Source organism: Macrotis lagotis, chromosome 6, assembly GCF_037893015.1.
Source record: "Macrotis lagotis isolate mMagLag1 chromosome 6, bilby.v1.9.chrom.fasta, whole genome shotgun sequence".
NCBI lineage: Eukaryota > Metazoa > Chordata > Mammalia > Peramelemorphia > Peramelidae > Macrotis > Macrotis lagotis.
In genome coordinates, this window is record NC_133663.1 from 31,550,232 (window position 1) to 31,577,352 (window position 27,121).

At 38.0% G+C, this 27,121-nt stretch overlaps 1 protein-coding gene across 5 annotated transcripts in view; it reads right to left on the bottom strand.

The window, feature by feature from the left end:
• The window catches only part of TNIK (TRAF2 and NCK interacting kinase), a 397,128-nt gene that overhangs the window by 133,285 nt on the left and 236,722 nt on the right, over window positions 1-27,121 (bottom strand). For all 5 annotated transcript variants that reach the window (XM_074190918.1, XM_074190919.1, XM_074190921.1 and 2 more), the window contains exons 8-9: window positions 19,001-19,055; window positions 13,698-13,776 (exon numbers count right to left, since the gene is read on the bottom strand). In XM_074190918.1, the coding sequence (XP_074047019.1) occupies window positions 13,698-13,776; window positions 19,001-19,055 (134 nt within the window). The remainder of the gene's footprint in view (window positions 1-13,697; window positions 13,777-19,000; window positions 19,056-27,121) is intronic.

The following is a 27,121-nucleotide window of genomic DNA, read 5'->3' on the forward strand; positions in this document are numbered from 1 at the left end:
TACATTCACCTCATCTGTACACTCAAACAGCATTTTTCTCCCCAAATTTCTAACACTCAGTCATCTATGTTCAAAATCTGTTATCTTTGATTCTTCATATATGTTCTAACCATTCCTTTCACTCCCTCATTTTATTTCTACAAGATCTGTACACTGAGATTCAGTGCCAGAGGTCTCTGATTTTTCTTGAACAATAAACTCCATCTCTTGTTGATGATTTCTGAGTATTTCTTTGAGATGCTGATACTTTGGTGAATTTATTAATTGCTTAAAATACTTTGTGTTGAATGTCTAGGGTTTTCCAAGTAAATTATTCATCTATAAAAAGGTGTATTTTGTTTATCTGCTATACTAATGCCCTCAATGGCTTTTTTCTTCCCTCATCACTATAACTAGCATTTTTAGAACTGTATCAAACAATAGTAATGACAATGATCTTACTTGGTTTTTTCCTTGATTGTATTGGAAAGGATTTCAGGATTCCTCCATATTTCAGCAAAACATATATTTAGGAAATAGTTTTAATATTGTGGGTGTTTTTTTTAACCTAAGAGGGTCAAATGTCATTCTCTACATCTATTGATATAATAATGCACTTTTTGCTTCACATAAATCATAAGAAATCTCATCTTCCACAGAAAGCCTTTCCCAACATCTCTTAATTCTAGTGCCTTTGTTTTCTATTTATCCAGTAGATGATTATCTGTACACATTTTGTTATCTTCCCAACAAATATATGAGCTCCTTGAAGAGAAGGAAGGCTTGGCCCATAGTAAATATTTAATAAATATTTGATGACTGATTAAACATGTAATTTTTATTTTGGTGGATACTAATATGTTATCCCTATAGCCTTCCAAATACTGAAAAAAAACCCTGCATTTCTGATATAAAGCCAACCTGGTAGTTGCAAAATCTCTCTAATATATTGCTATAGCTTCTTAAGATTTTATTCAATTTTTTCATTGATTTTATTCAATTTTTTGCATTGATATTCATTAGCTCGTTGTAATCCTCAATGCCTAACATAGAACCTTAGCAACATGGAGGTTTCATAAATGTTTCCTGAATTAATAAAAGATTTCATTCATTTACTAATTCAGTAAGCATTTACTAAGGGCCAATTACGAGAAGCAAGAATTACAAAGACAAAAATAAAAGTCTCTATTCTTAAGGAATTTATATTCCTTTGGATGAAAGAATGGAAAGGTTGTTTGTCCTCCATTCTTGATGAGGATCATGGCATCAGAAAAATGATACTGTGACTTGCAAGTGAATGGGATTTAAATGAGGAAGGACTGGGCAAAGTCACCAGTCTGAGGATAAATGAAAGAACGAACATAAACATATCTCTGTTGTTACTATCTCAATGAAGTTTGTAAATTTTAGGGGCAAAGTCCTTTTAACAAAAAATGTATTTATCAATGAAAATGATTTCATACTAAGGACTCGACAGGGATTAGCATTTATAGCCCATAATGTTTATCCCCTATTTCCTCAAAGATAAAATCTGGGCTACAAAAAAAACCTCATGAGAATTGGGAGCCAAAAAAAAAAAATAGAACTGTTTTCTTAATGAGCCATCAAGGTATGAGAAACTCCTGTTGGACTTTGACCAGGATCCAAGAAGTGGGAACACATGCTGTTAGTTGAGAGTTCATTGTGATTAGGGCTGAAGCCTCTCATAAACCAAGGTGACCCAGTCCTGGGCACCTCCAGGTGGAGCTCTATAAGGTGACCTCTACCGCCATCTGGTGGGAGACTTGGAAGTTTCACATCTCAACTTGCCAGGATTTACAAATTTTATAGGTTACAACCTATAAAATGGGAATGACCATGAGCATAATAGACCAGGAATGTTATGTCTATTTACCATAAACTGGGCTCAAATCATTCCCCCGGAGGCGGCTAGGTGGCGTAGTGGATAAAGCACTGGCCTTGGAGTCAGGAGTACCTGGGTTCAAATCCGGTCTCAGACACTTAATAATACCTAGCTGTGTGGCCTTGGGCAAGCCACTTAACCCCATTTGCCTTGCAAAAACCTAAAAAAAAATCATTCCCCCATTGGAGGGGTAGGGGATTAGAGAAACCCCAAGGTGGGAGAGTTAGCATCTTGGGGAAGGTTGGAGTATGGGCATTAGATACAATTGATTCCAACCTATTTTACCAATTTTTCCTTGCTAACAAGGCGTGAACCTTTGTTGTTTCTGTATTGCTGAAAGATATCAAATATAGAAAGGGTCCTTAAAATGAGATACTCTGGTGCACATTTCTGCCCTAATTAGGCTTCTCCAAGTCTAACTTTAAAAAAAGAGTCAAATGTTAGGAGACACTCTTAAGAAAACTCACTTCACTTTTTGCTTAGGTCATTGTCTTTTTCTACAACTTAGTTATTTCTCTTTCTCCAGAATTCCCATGTATCTTGGAAATTTCCACTTAAATTTCTAAGAAATTCTCAAATTGATGTTTGTGTTACTTAGGATGGAAACAAAACAAAAACACAGTGTTTCTATACCACTGGGATGAATCAGCAAATATTAGCTATAGCTCTGCTAGAATGAGTGGTAAATCCATCTTCCCTTAGGCTGCTTTGGAAGCTAATGGAAGGACCTCTAGTGATATCAGCAAACCTAGAGGCTTAAGAAAAATTCCAAACAAGGAATTGCTATATACCAACTTTGTTTCCAAGGGAAGAGAACAGGGGAGTTTTGAAAACTCCCCTGTTTTCTTCACCACTGAATTCTCTGGATGATTCCATTTCATTTATGAAGATGTTCTCTCTCTTCTAGAATTTCTCTGAAGCACTTTTTATCTCAGTCTCTTGCTTCAATTAACAAGCAGTTATCAAACTCCTACACAGTGTTAGGTTCTGGAAACACTATATATATATATATATATATATATATATATATATATATATATATATATATATATATATGTAAAGTCAATTCAAGATTATTTCAGGGAAATGGCACTAGTTTCCAGGACCAGACCTTTCTTTGTTTTATAATTATCTGTGTACATTTTCTATCCCAATCTCGATTCCACAATTGAATATAAATCCCTTGAAGGCAGGACAGATGCCACTTTAACCCTGGCCATTAGCATAGCACAGTGCCTTATCCATAATAGATAGCTTAAAAATCATTCTTTGACAAATTTTCCAGAACCTATAATTGGTAATGTCTTCCCTATAATTCCCCATAAACAAAATTTCTTTTGTATGCACTGAATGACACATGTTATCTTCCTCTTTAGAAATGTAAGCTCCTTGAAGGAGTGAATATTTTTGGTATTTTTCTTTTTATCCCTAACAGCAAGGGAAGTGATCTTTGCATGTTATTTTCTTTGAACCCACAATAACTCAGGGAAGTAGGTTCTATTATAATTTCCATTTTGCAAATGATGAATACTGAGATGGAGAGAAGTTAAATCACTTGCTTGAGTCTAAGACAGGTAGAATCTGAACTCAGCTCTTCCTAACTCCAAGCCCAACAGGATATCCTCGCTAGCATATAGTAAACATTTAATAAATGCCTGTTGGATGATTGATTGATTCAATGGAAAGGCACCATATGGCATAATGAACAGAGCAGTGGACTAGAAGTTGGGAAATCCTGAGTTCAAAATCTGCCTCTATAACTTATTATTTCTGTAAGTTGGGTCAACAAGCCCTGATTAAGTGCTAGGCACTGTATGACCCTGAACAAGTCCCTTAAGCTCTCAGCCTCACTTTCCTCATCTGTAAAATGGCAAAAATCATAAAACATATTTTAACAATAATAATGATGATGATGAAAATGATAATAATAATATAATTTTCAAGGTTGTTGTAAGGATTAAATGAATTAATATTTGTAAACAAAACAGCCTAGACTCTGAAACATAGTATGCAATTAAAAATGTTGATTTCCATCCTTTCCCTTTCCATGAGGTGCCACATAAATGTTAGTTTTTATTATTGTTTTTAATGTTGTTGTTACTATTATTATGATCATTGTTACTCTAGATAAGAAGATGGTGCCCAGGAGTCCTCACTTTTACCCTCTTGAAGCTTACATTAGCCTAGGAGACTATGATATTATGATATATGCAAAGGCAAAATTGCTACAAAGGCAGCTATGATGGGAGCAGACATAGCACCCTTGGAAACTAGAAAAGATAGAGAATATGCTCGATTGAGGGTGGGTGAGGCAGAAGGAAGACAAAAGTTTTCTCCAAGGAGATGGCACCTAAAATGATCCCTGAAGAATGGATAAGAAGTTGGAGGAAATAAGGGAACACATCATGGGGCAAGGGGCTGGTGTGTGCCAACAACCTGAAAGGGGAGGCTGCGGCTTGGGGTGGAGGAGCAGGCATTATGACATGTTGCCTGGAATTTCAAATTTGTGGAAGGAAACCATGTGAAATGAAGATTAAGAGGCAAGTGGGAGCTAGGGGAAGGAAGGTCTTAAATCCTAGATGGAGAAGTCGGTATTTTCACATATATACACATATATATATTATATATACATAATATATATATATATATATATATTCTCAAAACGATCTATCACAAAGGACCTCTAAGATGCTCAAAACGGATTCTAAGAAAAAGTCTTATAAAGGCAAATTCCAGGCTGTAATGGCCTTTCCCAAGGTAGAAATCCAAGAGAACAGATTTCAGCTAAGCCACTCCCACAAACTGTTCCCACACAGGCTTTTTGTAAAGAAGAAAATCAATGGCAAATAAAAATTAATACTAGAAAACCACTCAATGCTAACATATGGACAAACGGTCATTCTATTTTCATTACTCAGAGCTTCAAGGATGGGCCTTCCTTTAAGTGGGAATCTATTCACTCATTTGAAGATGCCGAATAAAAGGCAGGATATCCAATTAAGAAACAAGCCCTGCAGACCCATTAAAATATGACTTCCAATGTATCACTCTGACGCCCAGAAAGCCGAGGAATTTGCAAGACTCAGTGCTCAAAGAGCATATAATTAAACCAGCTCTTGAGGAGGACTCTTCACCAAGTATTGTATCCCAACAGACTCTAAGAGTAGAGCTTCTGGGCTAAATAATAGCTAGCCGGGGAAACAGAGACACTGAGCCACCCGGTCCTTTCATAGAAAGAGCAGAATCTGAAGGATCGATCAAACAATGCCTGCCCTAAACGGACCTTCTAAGAGTAAGCTGTTGTCCCTGACTGATATTAGCTAGAAAGAAATCAGTATAAGAATAATAATAATGATGATGATGATGGTGGTGGTAGCTATTATATTGTGCGTAACTGTTTGCAAAATGCTTTACATATATTATCTCCTTTGATCCCACAATAACTCTGGAACATATTGTCATCACTAGAGATGAAAGAGTTTGAAGTAAAAGCTTACTTTCTCCAGATTAAACCGCTAGTACAGTCTGAAACGATGACCGTGTCATCCCGACTTCAGGTTAAGGACTAAATTCTCCCTTAAATTTGAAGCGAAGACATTTCTTTTATGTTAAAATCTGGCTGGTTACCAACTCAACCAATTGTAGAAAGATCTCTTGGCATGAAAGATTTTGTTGTTGTTTTGGCCCAGATTTAGGATCTGATTGTCATCAAAAACTCCTAGCATGGAAACTTCATATTCTCATGCATACTAATGATAATTAATAATAACATTATCATTATAATTATATTATAATAATATTGTTTATATTGTATTAATTATATATAATTGTATTATAATAATTATATGTAATAATAAGTAATATAATAATTAATATAATAAAAGTAATTATAATTAATAATTAGAAGTATATAATGCATAATAAGTAATATAAATAATAAAATCATTTTGTTATTATTTAGAATCTTGAGTGAGTCACCTGGAAAATAAGAGGCTTGCTCATTGGCCTAGAATCCAGGTGTTCCTTACCCTTAGACCTCCTCTTTATCCTCTACACCCAGTCATCTCTCAGGAGAAGGGCATTCATATGTAAAGCATACTGATTCCTTGTGTCCTTGCCCAAAGTAATTTCAAACATTTTTTTTTATTAAGCTTATTATCATGAGTATTTCTAATCTTCTAAAGGGCTGGTCTTAGATAAAAAGAAGTGGTACTGAGCAGTGTTGGAAGTCTGAAGTTCAATTTCTAAGTCAACCAGGGTCATATGAAAACACTGCTCTCCTGCTTTTTTCTTGTTTATAGATTAACATCCTTCTAAGGACCTCCAAATGCCTTTTAGACTGCTTGGTTAATCCTCCTAAGGAGGTTTGTGAAGTTTTCAGGAAAAATGAAGCCTTCCAAAAGGCAGTCTGACCAGAGTGACTGGCATCAGGCCCTACTTGAATTCTTAGAACATCTCTCCATCTGTCCTTGCATTTGCTCCCATTCCTGGGCATTATCCACACCTTTAGGGACAATTTAAATAGCAGAAGAGATTTCAGGGATGCTCATGTCCAATATATATCTAAGGCAGAATTCCACCTCTGACAAACTTGAACTTGAAAACCTCCAATCAGGGAGAAATTCACTAGCTGGCAAAGTAGTCCATCCTTCACTGAAGTCCTTCCAAGAGAGCCTCAGGGACCACACATTGGGGATCCAAGTGGGATCCAGTTGAGAATATGAAATGGAAAGTTGATTTTCCCACTTTTAATGGACCTCCCAAGATCAGGGTTCATATAAAGAAATCCAAGTATATGTTGACTTACACTGAAAGACAGGGAGATTCAATTTGTTATTAACTTTCATTAAGCCTTTACTATATATGCCAAGAAAATTAGTGGTAGAGTGGAACAGTGAAGAGAAAAGTGAGCTTGGAAGATGTAGGTTCAAGTCCTACCCTTTCACTGATGGGGTATGAGATGATGGGACTCTTGATCTCAGATAAACCTATAAGCTAATCTATTGAAAAAAAAAGATTCTTGATAGATTATTATCTTATTCTTTGCATTTGTTCCCCAAGTATCTAATGGAACATAGTCTACACTTCAGAAATGTTTACTGAATGACTCATCCATCTGGATGAGCAAAGGAAGTTTCCTCATTGAGAATACACTATAGTAATGAAATCACAGATCTAGACAAAATGTCTTCAAAAATGTGTGTAGCCTTGCACTGCATACTAAAAAAGACAAAAATGAAACATCCCCTCATGAAATTTCCATTCTATCCATTCATTAATGAATTTTCCTCCACTGGGACCTTACTTTGATGATGATACCCAATAATATATTACCCTTTAAGATTTGTGAAATTATATCCATGCAAATTATCTCATTTGCCTCTCAGACAACTCTATGAGGTAGATAATATTATTTTTGTTATTATTATCCCCATTTTACAAATGAGGAAGCTGAGAGATTGTGACTTGCCCAAGATCACACAGCCAGTAGGTATCTGAGATGGGATTTGAACTTGGGTCTTCCAAATTCTCCATTGTTCCCTAGAGTATTCTTAAAATCACTTTTTGGCAAAAAAGTCTCAAAGTTTTCAACAAAGCCCAATGCCACATGGACCTTGCCAAACTTGATATATTTAAATTACAATAAATGAAATGCTATCATCTTATTTTCTACCCCATAAGAGACTTACCAGCTTTCATAGGATATCAATCTGACAACCTGGCAAAACTTAAGGGCGGCATTTCCTCCTCTTCCATTTACATAATATTGTAAGGCAAAGCATTTTACATACATTATATCATTTGCTCCTCACAACAACTCTGAATTGGTTGCTATTATTATCCTCATTTTGCCAATGGAAGAACTGAGACAGTGAAAAAAAATCTCAGTTTTTCACAGCTAGCGGGAGGGAAGGAATGAAATAACCATATAATACCTATTATATGATGCTATATTAGCTAATATTTATTAAATACCTACTATATGACAGATATTGTGCTAAGGACTTTATAATTATGCTCTTATTTTATCCTCACAGATGAGGAAACTGAGAAAAACAAGTTAAGTGAAATGCTCTGAATCTCATAGATAGTAAAGTGTCTGAAAGTGGATTAGAACTCAGATCTTTCTAACTCCTGGCCAGGCACTTTACCACTGCATCACCTACCTGGGATCAAAAGAACATCAAAATAGAGAGAGAGAGAGAGAGAAGGGTCCATTGAATTCATCTAGTATAATTCCTTCATTTTATTAAATGAGGAAATAAGAGGTGTAAGGGGTCACTAAGTAAAAGGAGTTACAAAGTCACATAGTAAATGGCAGAGTGAGAATTTGAACACAAATCTCTAACTATTCCTTTCTAGGAGATTGAAGTCCATCCATTCTAAAGAAGAAAGGTTAATCACAACTCTATCACATTAATAGCATCTAATCTGATCATTTCAAAGCCCATTTGGAGATGAGACAAGTTTTAATGGTGATAATAATAAAGTAATAAAAGACAAGGATGTGGTCTGTGTGGCTGTTCCTCAAGGGGTGCATGATAAGTCATTGGAACATGACTCTATGTTTGGATGTGAATATGTTAGTGGGCCAAGATACTGTGGGCTTTGGAAGCACAAATGGGAAGTTTCAGTAGCTCTCCAACAGTGTGAAGAAGCATGTCGTGATTTGGCTTAGATGACATGTTTTGATTAGTAATCTTAAAGTGGGGGAACTTCCAACTAGCATTATGTGTCTTAAATAGGATGACCAAGTATGGTTAGACCCTGAGGTTCTGGGTGAATCTGCCAGCCCAACCCTCCAATAAATTTTTAGTCAATCAACTGGAAAACACTGTCAATGTGCTTATCAAATGTGCTGAAGTCACAAAGCTGAGAGGGGATGTAGACAGTCTTGAAGATAGTCAAGAATTCAAAAAGATCTTGGGAAGTCTAAGCATGGTGTTAAAATGAATGACAACATGAAATTTAACAGGGAGAAATGTGGAGCCTTATTCTAGGGCTTAACAAATCAATTTTCCAAGGATGAGACTGAGGAAGTGGGACTAAGAAATTTGTATGAAAAACTCTGGGGTGGGTGGGTTAATAGGCAGTAAACTCCACTGAAACCTTAAACACTGGAAGCACAGCCTTGCTCCCCCACCCCACCCCACCTCCCATCCTTTCCCAGGTGGACAGTTAATGCAGGACCAGAAACTCTCCACCCTCCTCTGGCTAACTCACAACTGAAACTTTTACACATTCGGAGGATTCAGGTGCCTTTGACCTCATTAACAAATACAAGTACAGAACATTTAGTAACAAAACAACATCTGTGGTGCTTTGGGATTATATTTCCTTTCTTTTTTCCTTCCTCAGTGTCCTAGTTTCCTTCAAAACACTACCCCACTATTTTTCTTTTTCAATTTTTTTGAAAGAAAATCTCCCACTCCATTCAATTCACTATAATTCTTCTCCTTCTAGATAAATTACTCTTCTCTTGAGTGACTGTCTCCACTTAAAAACTGGATTTTTTATTGCAAAGAAGAGAGAGCCAAGTCAAAGGTCATGTAGTCAAAGCCAATGATAATAATAAACATATTCATAAATGCCAAATATTTAATGTGAAATAGCAAATTGTTGGGCTATTTTTTAAAATCTATTTGGCTTTCAGAAAACCAGGGAATTCTCATCCCTCTTCCCACACTAGTGTGGGAGACAGATCTCAAATGACCTGCCTCCAATGAGAAGGGAAGATTGTGGGCAGAAGCAGGTTTGGAGAGATCTGGCACCACCTCAGACAGGAAGCCAACGTTTGAACTTCATTTTCCTTAAGCACTGTGGACCTTGTTTTAGTCTTTCTTTCAAACTTTTGAAGATGACAAGTCAGTTTGATTTTTCTGGAATTTAATTTCTCAATCTAAATATCACAAATTTCTTTAGGGATGAAATGATTACAGCAAAAATTCAAATCATGTTTTTTCCAATGAACTAACAGTATCAGTGATGTTATCCAGTGTAGAAAATTGGACAGACCTTCTGTCTTGTGGATCCTCCATCTCAACTCTTTCTCTGCTCTCAAGATCAAGGAAGCATACCTCTCTAGAATATGTAAAACTGAAAAATCTGCTACTTTCCTACTAAAAAATGTTCAATGGCTCCCTATTGCTCCTAGATTGAAATTTTAAAAAAATCCTTTAACCTGTCCTTTAAAACCCTTCCTAATATTGCATACCTTCCCCTTTATCCCCTTTCCAGATATATTTCAATAATTCTCCACTTGGAGAACCTGAGTTGGTAATCTTGCTTCTAAGTGGTTTATTTGATGATGTTTGTCCTTCATTCTTTTTTTTTTTTGCAAGGCAAATGGGATTAAGTGGCTTGCCCAAGGCCACACAGCTAGGTAATTATTAAGTGTCTGAGACCAGATCTGAACCCAGGTCCTCCTGACTCCAAGGCCGGTGCTTTATCCACTACGCCACCTAGCCGCCCTGTCCTTCATTCCTAAAGAGGACTATGACATCAGAGAGGTGATGCCATGACAAGTATATAAATCGGATTTGAGTGAGGGGGACTAGGCTAAGTCCCCAGCCTCACTTTCTCCTCCAGAGCCATCTGGGTCCAGTATGAATCAGGACGACTGGAGATGGCCCTGGATGTGAGGCAACCAGGATGAAGTGACTTGTCCAAGATCACACAGCTAGAAAGTGTTAAGCATCTGAGGATGGATTTGAACTCCCTCCCATCCTCCTGACTCGAAGGCCACTGCACCACCTAGCTTCCCTCCCGGTGGTTTACTTACCTGTGGGATGAAGAATGAGTCACTTAACCATTCTGCACTTCAACAAGGAATCCTCAGTTGTAAAATTAGAGAGTTGAACTAGATGGTTTTGGAGGGCTTCTAGCTCAGGAGCTACGATCTTATAATCACATTCTCTCCCTTCATGCACCATCAGTCCAGTTTCAACAACTTGTTAATGGTACCCTAGATGTGACACTCCTTTCTCTATGACTTAGCTCAGGGTGTTCCCTATGACTACATTGCTTTCCTTCCTCACTTCTGCCTTAGAAAATTCCAGACTTCATTCAAAGTAGGAGGATCCTCACAGATCTCCCAGATAGAGTCAGTACTGAATTTCCCTTGAAGTTATTTTGTACATACTTCATATTGACTCATCATTTTGTACTCTCCCATCAGAACTAACCAATCGATCAACCAATAGGCACTGGTTATGTGCCTTCAACATAAATGGGCAGCTAAGCGGCATAGTAGAGCAGACCACCGGGCTTGAATTCAGAAAGACTCCTATACCTGAGGGAGACTCAGGTATAGGGTCTTGGACACCTACTAACTGTGTAAACTTGGTCAAGAGCCTCAATTTCCCCATCTACAAAATAAGCTGAAGTAGGAAATGGCAAACCACTCCAGTGTCATTGCCAAGAAAACTCCCAGTGAGGACGTGACCAAAGTGACTCAAAAGCACCTAAATATATATATGGCTCTTGAGTGCTGGGGTTCATTTGTCTTTGTATTTCCTAGCAGGTACTTAATAAATGTTTCCTGTTGCCAGGTTGCATGGATCTTGGGGACTATCTAGTAAAAAAAATCTCCTAATCTTCCAGGTGACACCCAGGGAAGCTAACTTGCCCAAGGTCACACAGGTAATGACAAAATACAGATTCAAACTCAGAGACTTGGACACCTATATTTTTTCTACTAACTAAAAACCAACCTTTGGAATGATTCTTTTTCTAAAATATTTTATTTTTCTTACAAATACATTTAAAAAAAATTAACATTTAAAAAAAAATTAGTTCCAAATTCTTCCCCCCTCCTCCCTAAAAGGCAAGCAACTTGATAGGCTATACACACCTTTTGAGTGATTCTAAGGTTTGATTTACATTGAGAAATAACACTAGTGGGGAACCTATGAAGCTGGGAAATTAGTTATAATACCTTTCAAAACAGTTAAGCAGCTTAGACAGAATCACAGTGTGGGGAGAGGAGTGTTAATTAACTAAGGGTTTGCACAGAATGTTCTAGACCTAATCTAATCTCCTCCCCCCCCAGCCCCTGTTATCTTATAAATAATGAAATTTTAAAGTCCAGAGAAGTCTAATGACTAAAGAGAAGTTGCAGAGTGAGAGGCTGGGGCTTTGATTGTTGATGTTATTTTATTTTGTTTGTTTTTCATTCAGATTTGTGGGTTCACAGGGTGTGAGCAACCCCTGGTGGAAAAACTCCCTCAACAGATGTAGCCTGGCAAATCTGAACCACTGTGGTTGGTATAAGGGATAGAACACTGGCTTGGCGACAAGAAAGGCCAGGTTCAAAAGATGCTTCCAATCCCTTGCATTTTCTCAACTTCAGTTTCCTCATTTATAAATGCAGGCTAGTAATTATAAACTAAAAATGAACACCTAACTCAAAGGCTTGCTGTGAGGATCATATTAAATAATATATGTAAAGGGTTCTACATACCTTAAAGGGGAACAGTTTCTTTTTTTTTTTTTAAGGTTTTTGCAAAACAAATGGGGTTAAGTGACTTGCCCAAGGCCACACAGCTAGGTCATTATTAAGTGTCTGAGCCTGGATTTGAACCCAGGTCTTCCTGACTCCAGGGCCGGTGCTCTATCCACTGTGCCACCTAGCCGAGCTGTGAATTAAAGATTAGGGATTCTTAAATGTTGTTTTTTTTTTTTTTTTACATGGATCCCTTTTGTCAAGCTGACAAAACTTATGGAACTCTTCTCAAAAGAATGTATTTAACTATCTAAAGTAAAAACCATAGTCCTACACAGAAAACTAACTATATGGGAATAAGCATTTAATTTTTTCCTCCATGTTGCTAGACCCCATGCTATTTATCCATGGACCCCATGAGACTTTGGACTTCGGGTCTATAAATCATAGGGCAGTGAGTGGATCGGCGCTTATCTAGAGGCACAGTGTTCATAGGCTTGCAAGGCCTTTGTTCTTCCTCTCTACCCCTTTGCCATGCTGCTTGGTCCACACATCAAGGATGTTCATTCTTTGTGTCTGTATCACCAATGTCTAGCCCACTGCTTGGCCCAAAAGTGCTCGATGAAAACTGACCAGTGACTCACTGCCATGCTAACACTTTTCACAAGTTTGGGGTTCATTTTGCATAATATTAAACAGCTTCAGTAAAAGACTGGGCAACCCATACACAAGTTACCGGAGGGGTCTAGGCTTGCTTTGGAAAATCCCTTAATCTCTCTCAATTTCCTCATTTATAAAATCTCATTCCTCCCCTGGTCCATTTCTGACTCTCAAATATTATCTGCATATCTCTGGATCCTGTCTTTGCCAGCACCTTTTTCTGTATTGTCACCAGACATTAGAGTATAAGCTCCTTGAGGCTAGGACCTTATCTTTTCTTTTTGTCTGTATTATCTAACCTATATACATGTGGAATTTGCTAGGTATCAGACTCTGGAGCAAATCCTTTATAAATATTAGAGCAAGACCTTAAAAATGTATATTAACTAATAGATTAAGATAATAACAGCACCTACATTATAAGGTCATTTATACCCATGCATACACACATCTATACAGATAGCACTTTGCAAACTTTGGAGAGCTACATAAAAGCTAGTGATCATTATTTTTGTTGTAGGAGTTGAAAACCTACTGGATGCACACATGTTTTGGAACAATAAATGAGTAGAGGAAGTCAGCTGGGAAAAAAAGCAGCCCAGGGCCTTCATTATGACCTGCAAACATATGGTTTTGAGTTAGTTTGTAGGGGTTGCATAAGGACAACCCCTTTGGTTGACTGAATAATAAGCAAAGGAGAACCAGACTCACCATTTCTTAGACTTCAGCCGAGGGGCGGGATTCCGGGGAATGAGGAAGAGAGCTCTCATGGGATGCATGTCACAAAGAGCTGAAAGACACAATGAAAGGTCTCAGTCACACTGGGAGGCCAAAGGTTGGTTTGAGTAGACCATGATTTAGATATTCTAAAAGAGCCCCTCAGAACCAGTAACAGATAAACAAATACATTTCCATCAGGCTAGCATTGATATAGGGCTCTTTCTCAGGTTTTGAATGATCCTGGGCAAATTGCTTGACCTGTCTGTCTCATCTTGAGCTTCTGTCTGAAACTTAACAAATATCCTCAGTTATAAAATGACAATGGTTTCCTCAATGATAAAATAAGAGTAATAATTTGCACCTGTTCTCAGAGTTGTGTGGATCAAATGCAGTAAGTTTTATACAGTTCTTAGCACAGTGTCTGTCACATTGAAAACCTGCAATAAATACATGTTTTTTCCTTCTTTTCTGCTACTGGCCAAAGAAGACCAGGTGAACCAGAATGGAAACAGCTCCCATTCTAGAAGAATTCAAAAACAACCACATTTCTGTAAATTCTTTAAATTTTCAAAGTCTTTAGATGTGCTTTATTTTATCTGAGTCTTAAAAAAAATCACATGGGTAGTAATTCAAACTTTATTGGCCATCCTTTACCAAGGAAAGAAACTGAGGTTCATAGATTGATTTGTCTAGCGTCACTTTGCTGGGAAATGCAAGGGACGGAAGTGTAGTTCTTATATTGTCTCTGTGACACAGTAACAATTAAAAATAAAGAGTTTTGGGGCGAGTCACCTAACTCCATTGACCTGCAAATAAAGGGCAAAAACAAACAAAAATAAAGAGATACAAGGATGTTTTTGAATACTATACCATAATATAGGTATTTATTGTTTATCATTTTCCTTAAAAAGAGTTCTGCCTGACTGTTGTCTCTAAGACTCCATTCTAAGCTTCAGCTGAGATACAGCAAAGAGAGAGTCTCAATTGGTCACTGAATAAATATAAATGTACCAAATTCTCAGTATTTGCATGGGGCATGTTTCATTCTTTTGTAATATTAGTAAGGTGTAAGTGATTTCCAAATCTCTCCTTCCATATGACATATGGGATTTCCTTATTTACATATGTTTTTATGACCCCTCAATAGAATGTAAGTTTTTGAAAGTTGCATCTATTTTTCATTTTCTCCTTGCTTTCCTAAAACTTAGCCCTGGCTTAACTTTTATTTAACATTTATTAAGCTAAATTAATTCAGGATATCTATGAATGAAATTCCAACCTCTAACACTAGCACTCTGATCTCTGGGGAAGTCATATAATCTCACTAAGTCTGTTTTTTCAGCTGATGTCATTTTGATTGTCTTCAAGAATGAAGGACAAAGGTGTCTAGGTGGCGCGATGGATAGAGCATTAGCCCTGGAGTCAGGAGTACTTGAGTTCAAATTCAGCTTCAGATACTTAACAATTACCTAGCTTGGGCAAGCCACTTAACCCCATTGCCTTGCAAAAACTTAAAAAAAGAAAAAGAATGAAGGACAAGAACCAACCAAAAAGGAAAATAAATACCTATAGATTTCTACTTACAAATTTGTATGGGAAATGTTCTCTACCAGTTGAAGAAAGGAACTTACTCTACAATTTATAGTCTTAGAAAGTTGCTTGGGAAAATGGAGATCGAATGATTTACCTGGAGTCACAAAGTCAAGGTACAACTTGAATCTATGTCTTTCTGATGTCAAGGCTGGATCTCTGTCTATTATACAATGCTCCCTCTTACAGTGTCTCAAATGAGATAATTTATATGAAATACTCCACAAATTTTAAATTGTCATAAAAATATCCCCCATTAATATCATCATCATAATGTCCTTGCCAAATGCCAGGCCATATTTCCATTTATTAATCCAATTTTAATTCCTGAATCCATATTTCCATTTAGTAATCTAATTTCAAGAGAAATTACAATTCATAGAGAACATTTGGATTTATGGGCCTTCCCTGTAGGAGGTGATTAACACATGCTTGGTTTGTTGGATTAAATTGTTGTTGGATTGTTCCACACCGAAAGTCTCTTCATGAGGATGGGAGATCAATGGGATGTGAGCTGCAGTTTTGAGATTCTGAGGTTCATCTAAACATGCTCTCATGTACATGGACTTTGGTGGGGGGGGGTGGAGGGCAAAGCATTAGAGTGAAAATGGTGGAAGGCTGCTTTGGGAGGGCATTATTGTAATTGGAGTCGCTGGAGCAAGGTCTAAATGGTCATTTGAAAGCTTCATGACTTGAAACTTAAGGTTCAGCTAGGAACCAGGAAGCCCTTCAAAGCATGGCAAATTAAGGATGATTGCTTAAGAGCCAAGCTGGAGAAATAGCTTCACTCTTAAATATGAAACTATAATTTCCAGTGAAATTTATTTTTACTCAAATTGGCTACCCCATTCTCCCAATCTTATTTAATATCATAGGATCAGAGGCAGCTAGGTGGCGCAGTGAATAGAGCACCGGCCTTGGAGTCAGGAGTACCTGGGTTCAAATCCGACCTCAGACACTTAATAATTACCTAGCCGTGTGGCCTTGGGCAAGCCACTTAACCCCATTGCCTTGAAAAGTCTAAAAAAAAAATATCATAGGATCATTGCATTTTTGAGATGGAAAGGAGATTGAAAAACATTTAATTCAATTCCTTCATTTTATATAAGTAGAAATAGGCCCAAACAGGGAACACCTGTTAGATAAAAAGTGACAATGGTGAATTTTTTTTTTAGTTTTTTTGCAAGTCAGTGGGTTAAGTGACTTGCCCAAGATCATGCAGCTAGGTAATTATAATGTGTCTGAGACTGGATTTGAATTCAGGTCCTCCTGACTCCAGGGCTGGTGCTCTATCCACTGTGCCACATAGTTGCCCTGACACTGGTGAAATTTGAACTCAGGTCCTTCACCTCCAAAGTCACTGCTCTTCCCCATTTGTCTTCCTAAACAACAGTCTCATAATCATGTGAAGACTAGACGATGGATCCCTTGTCAGGTTCCAGGACTCATTTTATATACAGATTGAACTACCCTGGGTTCTATGATTCTGCAAATTTTTCTTTTTATACCTCAAGACGGTGACCATTTTCCTCCTAGAACTAAGATATTTTTAGTCCAATATAACCTCTTATCAAACTGCTAAGGTTTGAGGCTAGCCTTTGGCATTATAGGCCAGCTAGGTGGCACAGGGGATAAAGTGCTGGGTCTGCAGTAAGGAAGACTCAATTTCTTGGGTTCAAATCTGGTCTCAGACACTGACTAGTTGTGTGATTCTGGGCAAGTCACTTAACCCTATTTGCCTTAGTTTCTGATTTGTAAAATGAGTTGGAGAAGGAAATGGCAGCCCATTCCACTGTCTTTGTCAAGAAAATAATCAATAGAGTCACAATGAACAAACAGAACAATTGGCATTGTAGTTCTGTAAATAATAAATAAATTGTGAAGTGCCCATATTAATTATAGCTAAGTCAAAAATATATGAACTGATATTTCAAAGTAATGGTCAGTGACTGGCAGAGTCAACTCTGCAGTCAAGTGGGTCTAACAACTCTAGATGAAGCAATAAGGAGACAGTAACCGCTTTAGAGGAAAAACCAAAAACAGAATGGCTTTAATAAACTGTCTATTGTGACAGTCAGCCAATTCTTTCTGTTTATTTTAAGAGGGAAAAAGGCTAGAGAGAACTAGCTACCGTCTGTAGCAAGAGGTCCTGATGAAGGAAGAATCTCACGCCAGGCCTGGCACTGTCCACTATGACTCTAGTGCAAGTGGGAAATCTCAAAATCAATATCTAATATGGAAGGAAACAACGAGGCTCGAATATGTCCACAAAGCCTGTTCAAATTCACCTGTTATGTTGGCTCGATTCTGTTAGAATCTTTGTTATGCTGCATGTTTAAAGATATTTTTCCTATGGGGGCAGAAGATGGTTCAAGAATCATCTACAAGCTAAACTTCAAGTCCTGGAATTTTGTTTTTCTTTGTTCTTTCTTTTTCCATATTTTTCTGTCTCTGTTTCTGCCACAATCTCTCTGGCTCTACAAGTCTCTGTCACCAATTTTTTTTGGTTTCTATTGGTCTCTGTTTTTCTGTTTTCTCTGTTTTCCAAACCTTATTAATCCCTGTCTCTCTTTGCCTGTATATTTTTGTCTCCCTCTCTTTGCTCCTCAAAGATCCTGTCTATGTCTTCATCTCTCCCCATTAATTGATCATGCACTTTGTTGTCACCAATTTCTATCTCTTTGTAATGTCTTCATTATTCCACACTCATTTCAATTCCTCTCATCAGTTTAGGTCACTCTTTCTTTATCTCCATCAAGTTCTAGCTCCCTCTCTGTATGTCTCCATCAATCTATTTCTCCACCACTCTCATAATTGTGGCTATCAATTATTTCTCTTTATCTCTCTCTCTCTCTCTCTCTCTCTCTCTCTCTCTCTGGAACTCCACCAGTTTCTAGTTGTGTCTCCATCTTTTTCTATCTCCATTTTTCTCTGATTTTGTTCTCTATTTCTCCTTCCCTCCCTGCCCTGTGCTTCTCTCTCTCTCTCTCTCTCTCTCTCTCTCTCTCACACACACACACACTCTTTGTCTCTCTATTTGTCTCACTTTCTTTTTGTCTCTCCCTCCCTCTCTTCTCCAATTCTTTTTCTCTCTCTTCTTCTATCTCTCTCTCTCCTATCTCTCCATCAATCTCTCTGTACCTCTGTGTCTACAATACTTGTCTGCATCTCCATCACTGCTTCTATCTCTCATTCTCATCACCTCTCTCTTTCTGTCCATCTCTTCCCATGTCTCTATTGACTCCCATTGGTCTCTGTCTCCTCTGGTGTTTCCATTGCTGTCTCCATCAGTTTCTGTGTCTCCATGATTTGTCTTGTCTGGACTCTTCACTAGCTCCATGACACTGCCCAGTATCTGTCTGTGACTTGAACACTATCTCCACAAATATCTTTGTATCCTTTTTGCCTCCATTGGGTTTTACCTGAGTTCTCCTCTATGTCTGTCAGTGTTTCCATCAGTCTCATTCTCTGTCTCTCTTTGCTGAAGAAAGAAACCTTCATACCATCCAACAATAAACAGGCTTCTCCTGGACAAAACCTTCATTTTGCAATCCCAACATATCAGCTTGGTGCCATACCCAATTCACTGTACCAGAAGAAATACCCACTGCAAGTCTTGGCATCATTCCACCATTAGCTTAGCCACAGATGCTCCCCTTCCCCCTTTGCCCCCCATCCTGCCCAGCTGAGACTTCCTTACTTACGGGGGGCACCTTCTGCCATCTCAATGGCTGTGATTCCCAAAGACCACAAGTCACTCTGTAAGAGAGAGAAAAAACAAGCATGGCATCAATTAATCCAATCATAACTTTTGTTAACTCTGGTCACTATTTCCAAACTTGATTTCTAGGAACATATAAAGCTTTTCAGGTTTCTTATCAAAACCAATTTCCCTTTTTCCCTCAACTAATGATTCTTCCAACTTGGAGAAGCCCAAGGAAAGATTCCAGATATGGGACAGGATTCTCCAAATTCACATGCAGATCTGACCACACAGTATGGGGTTCAAATTTCAGTTCTACTTATAACCTGTATGACTCTGACAAGGCCCAGGTCCAGTTCCTAAACTATAAAATGAAGAAGTCACATTAGATTGTCTTGGAGGTTCTTGCCAGAACTAATCTGGTTCAACAAATATGCAACTCAGTTCCACAAACTTTTAAGGCAAACCTATTGAACTGAAGATGCAAAGATAAAAAAAGAAGTGACTTCTACCCTTGAGGAGCATCCATCTTCTGGACCTTGATGTTCTATTGTTAGTCATGAGTCTAAAAAGGATCCAAGAGTATCAAGGACCTTGAAGATTGGATAAAGAATGCATCTTACACTTAGATGGATTTCTGATTTCCAAAGTACAAAGATGCTACTGTGACTTACAAAACACATTTATTTAAAAGTTCAGCTAAATTAATAGCAGCATTATGTTATTATCTATTTTTCCAGGGGGCTCCAGTGGCTATCCATTATCTTTAGGAATGAATACAGAGTGATCTAAAAGTTTCCATGCAGTTTTTTTTTTTTAGGTTTTTGCAAGGCAAATGGGGTTAAGTGGCTTGCCCAAGGCCACACAGTAGGTAATTATTAAATGTCTGAGACCGCATTTGAACCCAGGTACTTCTGACTCCAGGGCCAGTGCTTTATCCACTGCACCACCTAGCCACCCCCTCCATGCAGTTTTAACCTCTCATAACTTAAAGCTACATGAAGGCTTTTAAGACACCCTGTCCAAACCTTTCTCTCTGACAAAATCTGCTCCCTCTTTCTTTTGTTTTCAGGATATCTTTCTAGACTAGGTGCCCATTAGTCCCCTCCACATACTCTATGTTCAAGACAAATTGACCTTCTTGCCATTCTTCAAATGTTTTTGTCTCTATTCTGCATTCCTGGAATGCTCTCTCTCCTTAGCTCTGCCTTGAAGGATCCCTTGTTCCCTTCAAAGTTGAGGATAGGAGCCACTACTCCTGCAGGAGAATTTTCCTTTCCCTGTACCTCATTTTTGTCTTTATATTTCAAAAATTTAGAAATGTATCTTCTAATTCCAACATGTACCTGGAAGAGCTTAAAGACTACTGAAATGAACTTAAAACACTGAGGTATAGCTCTAGAGACAGACAGACACACACAGAGAAAGAATAGAGAGGGTGAGTGAAAAGGAGGAGAAAGAGGAGAGAGAGAGAGAGAGAGAGAGAGAGAGAGAGAGAGAGAGAGAGCATTCTTATGAGTTATTTGGGGGTGGAATAAGAAGTGGACAGGCTTAGTTTCTTTCAAAGCTCGACTCACTGGTACCTTCCACATAATGCTGGTCCTGATCCTCGGGCTATCCCTTCTAGTTATCTTGTTTCAAGGCATCTATACTGTATATAATTTACATATTTCTATCTTCCCTGATAGAACGGAAGCTCCCTGAGGGAAGGTACTGTTAGATTTGATGAAGAGGCGCTATGTTGATCCCAGCATATAACTGTCCAAGTTGGCATATAACTGATGCTTATTGATTGAGTGACTGCTTAATCAGGAGTTCATATCCTAACATTACCCAGCCACCACTTAACAGCCATCAAATCCCATCAGCTCTTTAGCTAGAATGGTTCCAGACATGGCGATTAAGAGATCAAAGGTCTGGAATCTTACTCGATGTTCCTCATTATCTCTGCTTCTCCAAAAGCATGTCTCCATTGTCACCAGAAATCAGGAGTTGTTCTTCTGTGAAAGAGGGACTCATTATCAAAGCTGTGGCCTAGTCTAACACCACCAAGAGGCAAAACACATTTGCTGCCAATTTTGGGGGGGTGGACTTTCAAGTTTTAAGCACCATGTACCATATAGACTATTAAGCCTTCATAATTAACTGCTAAGTACAAAGCATTAAGTGCCCCTGGCCAATTTCTGGTACGTTTAGGAAGACAAACAAATGAAGGAAAAGAACCAAAGAGAGAAGAAATACTAGTGGATTGACTTTTCTTCTCCATAATAGAGTATGGACATGTGTCTGCTCTCTAATCCTTTCTACATTTAGAGTGGAAGTGATTTTCCTAAACTATGGGACACCCCATGGCTTTCCAGTACTAAAAAAAGTTCCAAAGTGTCCTATTGCCTCTAGAACACACCTTTTCAATATCCTCCCACAACCTGGTGTTTAAAGCACTTCATCCTTTATTCAGAGCTTGCATTTCCAAATATATTATGTATTACCTCCCCTGCACTCACCCTGTAGCCCAGTCAAAGGGGACTTTTCCCTGTTCCTCACATACAAGATCCCATCCCTCAACATTCTCTCTATATATCCAAGAGGTTGTACAAATGCTGAAGAATCCCAAGCTCAGCTCAAGAGTCACCTTCTATCTGAGGTCTTTCTTGACTCATTCCCCTTTTTGTTAGAGCTTTCCTCCTAGAAAATACTTTGTATTAACTTTTAAAAAGTTAAAAACAAATTTTTAATTCATGAGCATTTATCTCTCATCCTTGCTGCCCCTAGTCACAAATATGCATGGTGAAACAAAATTCCTACCTTAGCCATAACCCCAAATGGACAATTTCTTTTTCCTTAGAGTCTATTACCCCTCTGATCAGAAGCTGCTTTGTTATTTGTTTTTTGGTCCTGGGATTTGTCTTTGCATTGACAAGAGTACTCAAGTTTTTCAAAGATGTTTGTCTTTAAAATACTATTGTCACTGTAGAAATGATTCTCATTCTCTTAACTTCAATCTGTATCAGCTCCTACAAGTGTTCCCAGGCTTGTCTGAAACTAGATTTTTCTTCATTTAATGACAAAATCATATTCACTATATTTACATATCAGGATTTGTTTAACTGTTCACCAAATAATTGGCAATACTTTCCAGTTTCTTTGTTTCCAGTGCTTTGTCATCAAAAAAAGTGGCTTCAAATATGAATGCATACATAAACACACAATAGATATGGACATATATACACACATACATAAAAACAATTGGGTCCTTTATCTCTTTCCTTGATCTCTTTGTAGTGTGGGACCCATTGTGATTTTGTATTTACCTATAAATGAGTATATTATCTACTTCCAGTAGAGTGTAAGCACCTTGGGGGCAGGGACTGGTTCAGTTAGTACTCAACATAATGCAGGACACATAACACAATCCCCTCCCCTTCAGACCAAATGAGAAGTCTTCTAATTGGCTACACAGCATTTGCACAATCATTTAGATGTGTGCAGATGATGTGGTTTCTTTGAGACTTCCATTTTCTATCATAGGATCATTTTCCCTGAGATTATCTCATTTTTCAAAAGCAGCATTGATATTCCTGGCCACACACCTAAAGTCATTTGCAAGCTATGCTCATCTGTTTGCACTAGGAAGTAAGAAACGCCCTTGATGTGTCTTGTTTAAGCCTTTGGATCTATTAGTGAATCCCAGAATCACTTTGGAACTTAAATATGGGAGAAAATGCTCCAATTAGGAGTTGCAAAATGGCTCCTGGGAGAAGAGAAGGGCATGAGGGAAGAACAAGATAGAGAATGAGTCAGGGACAGATAAGTTTCCTTAGTGGCCATAGTGTGACTCATTTTGGGCAGAAGACGGATAATTCATTATTCCGGTGGCACTGTGCAGGTTAGTCTGTGCCATGATTAATAGCTTAGCAATGTGTGCTTTGTAAACACAACACAGACAAATTCTAGTGCCTCAGTGGAGGCATAGCCCAATATGCATCTTCTAGCTTGGTGGGTGGCCAGCTGGCAGCAAGATGAAATCCAACTTGAACAAAATTAAAAGGATAGTTCCTGTTCGGTGGAGATGATGATGATGGTGTGAGGAAGAAAAGCTCCCTACTTTATCGAGAACACTAACACCAACAGGAGAGACACCAATGAATGAATCTTGGACTCTTTTCTAATGCAACTCTTATAATCTTTATTTAATTTATCAAACCCATCTATTGTCATTCTAATGTCTAAGGTACTGGAACCTTGTCTCTAAAGGAGTCACACAATGTGGGGCCTGAGCATATGGTAAGTCTTCATGAAGTACGTGGTTCAGAGAACTGAATTTTTGTATATAATATCCTTGATGAATAGGGTCTGGCAGAATTTTTGGTTGTATCCTTTTTTTTATTTTTTATTTTTATTTTTTTATTTGCAAGGCAATGAGATGAAGTGGTTTGCCCAAGGCCACACAGCTAGGTAATTATTAAGTGTCTGAGACCACATTTGAACTCAGGTCCTCCTGACTCCAGGGTTGGTGCTCTATACACTGCGTTACCTAGCCACCCCCTGGTTGTATCCTTAGCGCTTGTCATAGTATCAGACTCAGGAGAGGGAACTGCAAAATGTTTGTTGATCAACTCAGTGTAATGACTTTTAACAGATTCTTTGTTGAAAAATTCTACCATTAATGGTAGCATTACCATCTGCTAAACCTATTAGCCTGAGAAATTCATCTAGCTTTCTACATCTCATTCATATTAAGTGACTTTCCAAAGTATTTAAAGAGGCATGACCATAGACATGAGTCTAATCCTTTCTTTGGGGACCACATCCCTCAGAAGACTGTGCATTTTGAAAGATGCTGGGGAAAGTCTTATGAAGAAGGAGGCACAAGATTGGAGAAGGTAAGGTAGCTAGAGGGGAGGGAAAAGGAAGACAAAATGGCAACTTTGGTTCTCATCTTTTTTTCTGTGCCAAATGGAAACCAGAATACTCTTTCCAAAGAGCTGAGGGAAGCCAAGGGGATGCCATAATACTCTTCTACAACATTCCTTGCTTCCATGCTAATCCACTGCCTTGAGTGACTTGATATATAGAGCTCCAGGTATTTTGCAGAGACAAAGTTGTTAATGGGGAGCTGAGAGCAGCACTGTACATGAGACATTCCCTACTGTTTAATTCAAGGTCCTTGAATTGCCTACTTTCTTTTAGAAGCCTTTACAAGCCATTTCATACATCAAACTGGCTTTACCAGTTTGGATAGGGGAACCAGCCTATGATTGACCCCAAACTCCCAAAACTGAATCATCATTTAGTAAACAGCTAAACAAATTTTGAAATGTAATATAATTAAATATTATTTTTGCCGTGATAAATGAAAAAAGAGGATTTCACAGTTGTTGTTAGAGGATTGGAGAGGAATGGCTAAGTCCTATGGATGATACATACTTTACTTTTCCAGTTTAGTAATAATCATATTTCCTTAGTTTCTCCATATACACATACACACACACACACATGTGTGCATATATATGAGATAAGTGATATAAGGTCCTTCCAGCTAGAAATCTAAAGACAATCTATTAAATGAAATATGGAAATAGAGATATCAACCATATTTTGTTAAAAATAGCATATGGAGTTCAATGACTCATTCTGGTTACTCAACAAGATAAGATGAAAAATCAGACCTTTAATTTATTTCCTGTTGCCAACTGTCAATATGCATATCATGTCAGGCCTGGAGTCAGGAAGAGCTGAGTTCAAATCTGACCTCAGATACCAGCTAGATGATCCTAGGCAAGTCACTTCACCCTGTTTGTCTAGGTTTTCTCATCTTAAAATATGTTGTGAAAGGAAATGGTAAACCATCTTTGGCAAGAAAATCCCACATGAGATCATGACTGAAGACAACTGACCAATAGCAATTCATATAACAACAAAAATTTATCTTTGTATAACTCACCCAAAGTGAAGAACCTATTATTATTATTTTTATTATACAGATGAAGAAACTAGAACCCCCCAAAAAGAGAAGATTTGTCCATTGTAAATTTGAGACCTAAGACTTGAACTCAAATTTGTAGGCACAAAATTCAGTGTTTTTTCAAACTAATCATAGCATCCTGGGATTATAGATTTGAGCTGGAAGGGACCTTAGACACCCTCAGCGCTAACTCTCCCATTTTACAGTTGAGAAAGCTGAGGCAAAGAAAAGTTAAATCACTTTCCCAGGATCACATAATTACAACATTGAGTCCTTTTAGTTCTAAGCCAATAGTATAACAGAAGGAGCACTTGCTCTGAGGTGAGAGGATTTGCATTCAAATCCTACTCACAGCCTGGTGTGACCTTAGAAAATCTCTTCTCCCTCTGAGCTTCACTTTCTTCATTTGTGAAACAATGGGTTTGGCCTAGATTGCCTATGAGAGCCCTAACATCTTAGGATCTAAGATCTTGAAAAGTAAAATACAAAATTTAAAAATACATAAATACATACCAAAATAAAGCAACCTCAGAATTGAATTGTGAACTGTTTTTTATTATTAATTTAGATTCTTTTGAACATTTATCATCAAAAGGAAAAGCTTTCATTTTTGTCCCACAATACTTATCAGGGAAATGAAACCTTTCCGTTGACTTGAAGTATTTTGACAGGCTGTCAGGAAATGAAAAAGAGAAGGACCTCTAGGGGAAAATGAGCACACCAGATAAATGAGATTTTTCATGTTATTGCCTGATAATAGGGGAGATTTGGGGCGGGCTGTTTGTGATCTCCTCTCTATAGCAGGTGATGCCTGCTTCCAATAAATAACCATGAGCTTGGTCATTGGCTTTGCTTATCCTCCAAGGATGAAGCCTCCAGAGATTTTATTGCTTTCCCGAATCTTTGCATTAGTTGTGATCTTGAGAGACACTTTGGCCAGATTCTTTAAGAACCTCATCACATCCCACCCCCACAATGAGACCCCCATATTATAAATTTCATCTTGTCATGACTTCAAAGAAAAGGCCTTTGGCTACAGGGGCTTCAAGAAATAGCCAAGAAATTTCCAATTATATGTGGCTCAGAAAAAGCAAAAAAGTACAGCAAGGGGACTTTGTAAGAGTCAAAATAAGGGGTCAGTGAAGAAGTCTCCATTCCCATTGAGGACTCTGTTCTAGCCCAAGCAGGAACAATTCTCTGACCTCTGAGAGCATAATCTAATATTCCTACCAAGAACTAAGGAAAGATTAATAACAACAATAATGATCATTATTATATTCACTCATTAGATAAAACTTTAAGTTTTTCCAAGCTCTCTATATTTGTTCTTTCATTTAATCCTCACAACAATCCTTTGATGAAAGGACTATTATTCTCTGCATTTTGCAGATGAAGAAACTGAGGCAGACAGCAGTTAAGTGATTTTCCCAGGCTCATGTACTTAGTAGAGATCTGAGGTTGAATTTGACTCCCAACCCAGTACACTATTTACCATGCTCCCAAGCTAATTCTATACAGCCCCAGTTCCTTTGATTAATCTTCATTTGCCATGGATTTACAGTCTATCACTATCTGGATTACGGTCTATCACTCTGTAATATTTTTTTTTTAGGTTTTTTTGCAAGGCAGATGGGGTTAAGTGGCTTGGCCAAGGCCACACAGCTAGGTAATTATTAAGTGTCTGAGACCAGATTTGAACCCAAGTACTCCTGACTCCAGGGCCGGTGTTTTATCCACTGCGCCACCTAGCCGCCCCTATCACCATGTAATATTGCAAAACAGAATTCTTAAGAGTTAAGATAGTTTCTCTTACTGTCTGGAACTAAACCATTCTTTTTCTCTCTGATAGTCTTCGGTCCTTCATGACCTCATCTCCTTTAACCATCTCTACTGAACTTGTCCAAAAGGATGGGGGAAATTCTCTGTTGGATTAAGAAGTCACAAAGGGCCCACTGCAGAGGTCACAACTGACCTATAGCCTCCTAGAGGATTTAGTTAGCTGTTTTATGCAACACTGTCATATATCAATAGCCGCTAGTCACTGCTGTATATGTCATTGCTAGAAGAATGGTAACATACTCCTAAATGAAGTATGGCTTAGAGCCTGGATCCAGGGTGTAAATCAGGACACTTTGAAAGGGATTTATGGTTTAAATC